The following is an 8,559-nucleotide window of genomic DNA, read 5'->3' as shown; positions in this document are numbered from 1 at the left end:
CGCCCCCGGCCCTCCCCGCGCGGCCTCCCGTGCGCCTCTGTCAGATTGTGGCTGCCAGTCGCGCCGTGCGCTCTCCCTCCCCGCCTGCAGCCTGGCGACGCGGCTTGCGCGTGGGCACACCCCCACGGCCCTGCCGGTGCTGCCGCCCGCACTCCGCTGCGCTCCATCCTGCCCTCGGCCGCACGCCAGCCCGAGGGGACATGGCACACGCGCCGACATGCTGCCCCAGCGCCCGGGGCCCTAGGGACGGCGAGACGGGCAAGCCCAGGAAGGTGGCGCTCATCACCGGCATCACCGGCCAGGTGAGTGCGGAGCGGGAGAACCGGGCCTGCTGCGCCCGGCACGTGTGCGCTCTCCGGGCGCTGGGGCTGCGGGTGTCTTCGGGAACAGCCCTCTGGGCGTCCCGGAAGGTGTCTGCCGCCGGGAGGTTGGACCGACGATGTGACTGGGGGAGCGCGTGGCATGCTCCGTGCGCCGAATGCTTCTGTTCTTCCTCCCGGGCGTGAGCGTGTGTGCTGCGCGCGACGTGGTCCTCACCCCCGGGCAGGCCACGGTCCTCGCTTGCGTGTTTCTCTGAGCCTAGGAGGGTGCACTTGGAATTTTGTCCCTTGCAGACCCTAGTGCCGGGGAAGGAAAAGGACCCTTCAGTGAGTAGGTGTGTGCAGTCGTTTTGACTGAGCTTGGCTCAGGGGTTGCTTACCTGCGGATGCTTGGGAAGGAGGAAAGGTGGTGCCTTGCTGTTTCTGTGTCCTCCTCCCCCCCATCAGATTTCCAGGTAGAAAAGGGAAAATAAAGTAGCGCTGTGGAGACAACAACTAGGAAACGTTTAGGAAAAGAAACTCACAGCACTTGGAAGTCACACGAACTTCTGAGATTCATGTTCACACATTTGGAACCGTATCTGACCGACTGGTCTGAAAGTGGGGCGAGAGTTCCTTTTCCAAAGAAATGAGTTCCTTGAGTGAGGTAATCAGGAGGAACTGTTTGGAATGTTGGAACTCAGGGTCTCAGGCAAGTTTGTGACAGTCATCTCTTAGAGGTGTTGCAGTCTGTGTCTTATCAAGCAGTGCTGTTTTGGATTCAAGGATGAAGAAGTAATCATACCCACGAGAAAACGTGATGTGTGTGTCCCTGGATATCTCCTGGTGGTGGCCTGTATAACTGAAATAAAGATGATGATAATAGCTAATACATATTATGTTTATTATGTTCAAGTCATTTGACTAATATTGACTCATATAGTTCTCACAACAAATTCTTTGAGGGAGTACTTTTACTATGTCCAACGACGTGTAAACTGAGGCATGGGGGTTTGATTTGCCTAAGGTTAAACAGCTAGAAGTATCCAGTTGGGATTGAAACTCTGCTCTCAAAGCTCTCTAGTGTTAGAAAAGGGGAAGTTGAAATTGGCCGGATGCATAGTCACAGAATATTAGACAATTTCAACTATTGAATACCTGCTTAATTTCTGGTTATTCATGCATCTTGCTTTGCTTTTGCTTTTTGCTTTTTGCATTTGCTTTGCTTAAGAAAAGAAAAATCCAGTTTCTTAGACTGGATGTGAAGCTCAAATGTTTACTGAGTTGACATAGTCTCTTGAAAGTAGAGTTTTTTTTTTTTTTAAGTATTGTCAAGAAGTTAGTTAAGATGTTAATGTGCTGTATTGGTGTGTCATATACCAATTTAAGTGACCAGTGGTATAAAGTAGTGCAGGTCAGAAATGGAACCTGGCCAGGCTCAGTGACTCCAGCCTGTATTCCCAGCACTTTGGAGGGGGCTGAGTTGGGAGGATTGTTTGAAGCCAGCAGTTTGAGACCAGTTTGTGCAACATAGTGAGACTCTGTCTCAAATAAATAAAATTTTTAAAAAGCAGAAATGGAACCTTTTTATACCTTCAGAGCAGTAATTTGTCTGGTACTGAATGGCCAGAAAGGTGTAGAAGGGGTTCCCCACTCTAGTCTGTGGTTAGTTCTGCAGACTGCCACACGGGAGTCTTCCTGAAGTACCATGCTCAGCAGTCCACTCCTTGACCTGAGTTTTTTGGTTCTCCACTTCATTTCTAACTTTAAACACCTGCTGGCTCTCAGGCTGTATTTAATCTCTGCCATTTACCTTACTTTCCTCCAACATCTGCCCTCTGCATTATCTCCTTACTTGTTTGGTGTTGCATTGGTTTCTGTAGCCCCTAGCACAGTGCTGAATTCTGTAGCTGGCACATAAATACTTGCTGCTGAAATTTACTGCTCTTCTATGGCTTTTTATTTATCTCCTAGGACAGTGACTCCTAGCCTAAGTATCAAGGATCTCTGGAGGACTGTGATGTTAATGCCAGGACTCTGAAAAAATCCATACTTTATTGTACTTAGTAATATTGGTTGAGACCTTATTGAGGCACTCACTCTGCTAAGCATTTTATGTATTCCTACCTACCATTTTATACTTGGCTAAGTGAGGTTGAGTATGTTCCCTGAGGTCATACACCTAATAAGTGTTGTTAGAGTTGAGATCTAAACCCAGGAGTCAGGTTCCTGAACAGTTGTTCTAAGTCATTTTGTTATTCTGCCTCTGGTAAACTTCATGTGAGAGATAGAGAAAAATATTGTCTCACTCTAACAAGAGGTTTCAGATTCAAGTGGCACTGCTGTAGCACATGACAGTTGTGTCAATATGGGTTCTTAAATGACTTGTCCAAAATTCCCACTTGAGAATAGTTCCAACAGCCAGGGTGTCCTGTCTCCTGTGGTCTCTGTCTAGTATATACTCTCAGACTTCTTATTTTAGCCTACCCCACCTATCTGTTCTTGACACAGCTGTTAAGACTCTTTTTCCAAAGTGTGAGCCTTATTATATCACCATTAGAGAAACCCAGGGTAATTTCTAAAGAAAAGAGGTTTATTTGACTTACAATTCTGCAGGCTGTACAAGAAGCATGGTGCTAAGCATCTGCTTCTGGTGAGAGCTTGATGCTACTTCTACTCCTGGTAGAAGGTGAAGGGGAGCTGGCATATGCAGAGATCACATGGTGAGAGAGGAAGCAAGAATGAGAGAGGTGCCAGGCCCTTTTAAACAACAAGTTATTGTGGGAACTAATAGGATGAGAACTCATTATCATCCTGAGGACAGCACCAAGCCCTTCATGAGGGACCCTGCTCCATGACCCAGACACCTCCCATTAGGCCCACACCTCCAATCAAATTTAACATGAGATTTGGAAGTGGTCAAACGTCTAAACTATCACATCCTGCCCCTGGCCTTCCAAATCTCATGTCCTGCTCACAGGCAGAATACAATAATTTCTTTTCGATAGCTCCCTAAAGTCTTAACTTGTTCTAGCACCAACTTAAAAGCCCAAAGTCTCATCTGAGACTCAGGTAAGTTTCTTTCAACTGTGAGCTTATAGAATTGAATCTAAGTTATTTACTTCCAGGTTGCAGTGGCCATACAGGCATTGGGTAAACATTCTCTTTCCAAAAGGGAATAATCCACCAAAAGAAAGTAGTAACAGACCCCATGCAAGTCTGAAACCCAGCAGGGCAGTAATTAAATCTTAAAGCTCCAGAATAATCTCCTTTGACTCTATGTCCACATCCTGAGCACATTGGTGGTAGGGGTGGCCTCCCAAGGCCTCAGGCAGCCCCACCCTTCAGGGCTTTGCTGGTCTCAGCCATGCTACTCTTCTCTGGCATTGAGTTAGAGGCCAATGACCGCAGGCTTTCCAAAAGGGAACTCTGCCCCTGCGGTGGGCTTCTGCCTGGGCACTGAGGCTTCCTAGTATCATAAATCCTCTACATATGAACCTTCAAGTTGTGAACTTTCAAAGATGCCAACATGTGTTCACATGTCCAAGCATGTAAGTTAATTCACATGTCTGGTATACATTGTTACATATGTACATCCTCTATAAACGGTTGTGTTTTTGTGTACTTCACCGTATAGTACTGTTTAGTACACTACATAGTACCATGTAGAGTACAGTAGTACAGTATTTTTGTTGCAAGCCTAGGATGTCCAGAAGAAAGTGTAAAAGCAGCAGTGATGTAGCTGGTACTGTTAAGAAGCGCCAAGTGATAATGCTGAAGACAAAAGTGAAAATAATTGAGAGAGAGAGTGGAGTGAGGCAAAAAGATGGTGGACGTTGCTCGTTCTTACAACATGAATGGTTCAACCATCAGCATGATTCTAAAGAATAAAGACAAGATGCTGGAACATGTGAAGTTTGCTATGCCGGTATCAACAATAACATCCAAGCATGGAAAAGTGATGGAGGAGATGGAGAAACTTGTCAGTGTATGGATGCAGGATCAGCATGAGCGCTGAGTGTGGCCCAGCTTAATGCTGATTCAAGAGAAAGCTAAAAGCCTTTGTGAAGACTTGAAGAAGAAATGTGGCAGAGTCAGAGGGCACATCTTTTAATCCTTTGCACTTGGAGACATCTTGTGGATTACCTATTAGCAACTTGACTGCACTTTTTTACAAAATAGTGAAAAATGAATCACTTCATATTAAGTAGTATAGTGTTGGAACCAAATATTTTGTTGTAATGATATTTGGCTTATAAAGTCGTGTTAGACATTGAGAAACTTATTTATGACAAAGAAATCAACATTTTATATTTTTCTAACATGTGGTAACGTGTAAAACAGTTATTGATATGCATTGCAGGTTCATTTATACATGCTGTGCAATAGTAAATTGACATCTTCCATCTGGCATTTTTCTATTGGAGAAGACAACCCAGTCATATTTTCTTCTTCCCACATCATTAATATGTAATTTTTTGTCCAGTCTGTTTTTCGAAGAAGATGTGGAAGGATGCACTTCCTTCCTGAAAACAGTTTTCAACTGATCAATCATATCTCAGTATATATTCCATTTCTTTATTTGCTTTTTCATACAATTTGAATGGAAAGCTTAAAGGAAACATTTATTTTTGAAAAATTTGTGCTGACATAAGTTTGTCCTGTATAACTATCAGCAATCTCTTTATGTCTCCTGAGAGGGAACCTCGATATCCAAGTTTTTTGCTAGATTTAGGATGTCCCCTCAGAGGGGCGTATTATTTATGTCACACTTTTCATCAGGCAGTAAAGGCAAGTGAATCAAGAACAACCTTGAGACAGTTTTGGATAGGACATCTGAGTGCAAAGGATTAATGCCAGCCATGGCTGGTTTCATCGGTTGAAGGCTAGAGACCACCTTCACAACATAAAAGTAAGTGAGTGACAAGACAGATAGTGCAGATATGGTAACTACCCAGGAATTTTCTGAAATGCTCAAAAAGTTATTGATGAAGGCACATATTTATCCAAGCAGATTTTTAATGTGGACGAGACAGGACTGTACTAGAAGAGGATGCCAGACCGAAGTTACATTGTTAAGGAGGAAAAGTTGATGCTAGGCTATAAAGCAGCAAAGTGTAGGCTAACTCTGTTGTTTGGTGGCAATGCATCTGGTGATATGAAGCTGAACCCTCTCTTAGTTTACCATTCAGAGAACCCAAGAGCCCTAAAAATATAGCCAAGGGCTTTCTTCCTTGTGTGGAAGAGTAACCCCAAAGCCTAGGTTACACAGGTCATTTTCTAGGACTGGTCTTTCTACCACTTTATCCCAGAGGCAGAGCAAAATTGCTTGGAGAAGGATATCTCATTCAACATTCTTTTGCTGCTTGACAATATTCCAGGCTGCCCTCATTCATGGATTACTTTCATCCCAACATCAAAATAATACATCTGCCACCAACTATCACATTGCTTATCTAACCTGTGGGCTATGGAGTTATAGCGACTTTCAAGAAATATTATTTTTACATCACACTTTTCATCAGGCAGTAAAGGTGAGTGACGAATCAGGAACAACATTGTGACAATTTGGAAAGGACTATAACATCTACAAGGCCATAAAACACATTGACTTTGCTTGGTGTGAGGTTGTGGCTATCACCATGAATGGGGTTTGGAAGAACATTTGCCTGCGGTTTGTTCATGATTTTTGTGGATTTGAGAAGGCGTTTGAGGAGTCCAAAGAAGTCTTCAGCAACTTAGTGACCCTTGGTGAGAAGCCAGAGCTAGATCTGCAAGAGGATGACTTCATTGAACTCACTGTGCAACACAAGGAGCTTACTAATGAAGATCTAACGGAATTGGAGGCCCAGAGAAAGGATGAGGAGAGACAAGAGGAAGAAGAAGTAACTGAAGAACTGAAGAAATGCACAGTGTGAGAAATGGCAAGGGGATTTTCTTTATTTGAGGAGGCACTCTTAGTTTTTGAGGCATAGGACTAGAGTGTAGAATGGTTCACGAAGGTTGCAGCAGCCATTGAGAATACAATATAGTGCTACCACGTAATCCATGATGAGAAAAAGAGAAAAGATTCACAGATACCTCTGAATCTTTTTCAAAAGAGAGTAGATAGAACTGAACTAGAACTGTGCCATCAGCATCAGGTGTGAGTGAAATTACAGCTTGCCTTCCGTCTCCTATTGCTGATAATCCTTCAGTTCTACTATCTGTCTCCTCCATCAGTAACTCTTGCCTTTTCACTTGATGCCAGCTGCTGTATGCCAGATGTTGTACTGTACTGTTGTACTTTTCAAGGTACTATACTGCACGATTAGAGTTGTTTTCTTTATTTTTTTGTGTTTTATGTATTATTTGTGTGAAAAGTATTCTAAATCTATTACAGCACAGTCCTGTATAGCTGATTATGTTAGTTGGGTACTTAGGCTAACTTTATTGGACTTACGAACAAATTGGACTTATGAGCGTGCTCTTGGAACTTGTATATATGGGGGACTTACTGTACATTCTCTGAAATCTAGATGAAAGCTCCCAGCCCTCTGCTGTGCATGCATTCTGGGTGCCTGAAGGCTTGACACTGTGGACTCCACCAAGGCTGATGGCTTATACCGTTTATTGTGGGAGTCAGAGCAATATCGGGCTATTTCAGCCTCCATGGCTGGAGCAGCCAGGATGTGGGGAGCAGCATTCTGCTGCGAGGTGTTCCAGTGCATGATGCCCTAATTTTGTTCTCCCTCATCTCTTAAACAAGAGGTATCCTACCTTTTGGCTTCTCTGGGCCTTATCGAGTAAAGAGGTATTGTCTTGCACCACACACACTATATAATATTGTTAGTGGATATTCATAATAAGGCTTCTTTTTTTGTATATTTTTAATTATAAAGTTTAGAAAATAGAACAATATAAAACTAGTTGAAAATTTTACCTTGTTTTGTAAAACTGATCTATCAATGTCTGGTTTGATGGAAGTGGTCGAAATTCTTAGTGAGTTCTCAAGGTGCTCTTCAGAAATGTTCAAATTTTGCTCTTCATGAAAACAGCTGCTCACAAATGTATGTGCTGCCAAAAATCGATGTCATGAATAAGGCATGATTGTGAAGCGAGGGATATTTTTCTGTAGGAAGGTAAGTCTTAAGTCCAATAAAGAGACATGGTCAAAATTTTTTGAATGTCTGATTGCAACGCTGCAGGTTCCATTTGAAAATTTACAGGTAAAATATTAATGTCAACTGAAAATGGTGTAGTAAATATAGCATAATAGTGATTGTTTAGCCGGAAATTTTGGAATCTGTTTTCAAATTTCTATGTCAAGACAGAAAGCAAAGCTGCTCATTTTGGCAATTCACAGGACTGTGTTTAGCCAGTATAACAAAATGTGTTACATTATTTTCCATAATTTGAGCTTGTCATAATTTAAGTGTCATTTCAAGCACGGTATCATTTTAAAACTTCAAAAGTGAACCTATGCATGGGGTCACAAAGAAAATAAACGCTAAAAATGATGTTAGAATATTTTGTGAGACTGCATTCCTAGCTGTCCTGGGCTGCATGCCACCTGCAGGCCATGGGTTTGGACATGCCTACCCTAAACCATTTTGGTCTTCTTGGTCTCAGGTCCTGTGATGGGAGGGGCAGCATGAGAGACTTCTGAAATGCCTTGGAGCCTTTTCTCATTGTTCTGACTGTTATCACCAGTCTCCCTTTCTTCTGTGCTAATCTCTTAGCAAGTAATTGCTCCCCAGCACCCTTGGATTCCTTTCCTTCCTTGCTACATGACCAGGCTGTGCATTTTCCAAAATTTCCCGCTCTGTATCCCTTTTCTTTACCAGTTTCCACTCTGTTTCTGTTTTCTCTATTCTACAAGTAATGAACTTTGAGCAGCAAATGAAACACATCATTTCAGTGATATGATGATGAAGATAATTACAATTATGGTAGATTATAATAATTTACCTGTGTTGAGCATTTACTTTGTGCCAGGCAATATTAAGTGTTCAAAGTGGTACCAGGTGTGGTGGCTCACACCTGTAATCCCAGCACTTTGGGAGCTGGAGATGAGAGGATTATTTGAGCCCAGGAGGTCGAGACTAGACAACTTGGCAACTTGACAAGACCTCGTCTCTGCAATAAATCAAAAAATTAACTGGATATGGGGGCACATGCCTGGAGTTCCAGCTACTTGGAAGGCTGAGGTGGAAGGATTGCCTGAGCCCAGCAAGTCGAGGCTGCAATAGCCGTGATTGTGCAATTGCACTCCAGCCTG

General features: G+C 43.0%; 1 protein-coding gene across 1 annotated transcript in view; it reads left to right on the top strand.

Annotated features, from left to right (window-relative positions):
- Positions 1–6: 6 nt before the first annotated feature.
- Positions 7–8,559, top strand: part of LOC110595280 (GDP-mannose 4,6 dehydratase-like) — a 144,062-nt gene continuing 135,509 nt past the window's right edge. The window contains exon 1 of the mRNA XM_021710428.1: positions 7–302. Within this exon, the coding sequence (XP_021566103.1) occupies positions 201–302 (102 nt within the window). The 5' untranslated portion in view covers positions 7–200. The remainder of the gene's footprint in view (positions 303–8,559) is intronic.

Source organism: Carlito syrichta, unplaced genomic scaffold (assembly GCF_000164805.1).
Source record: "Carlito syrichta isolate Samal-C Ts95f unplaced genomic scaffold, Tarsius_syrichta-2.0.1 Scaffold288944, whole genome shotgun sequence".
Taxonomy (NCBI): Eukaryota; Metazoa; Chordata; class Mammalia; order Primates; family Tarsiidae; genus Carlito; species Carlito syrichta.
This window is presented reverse-complemented; position numbering and strand designations above follow the sequence as displayed.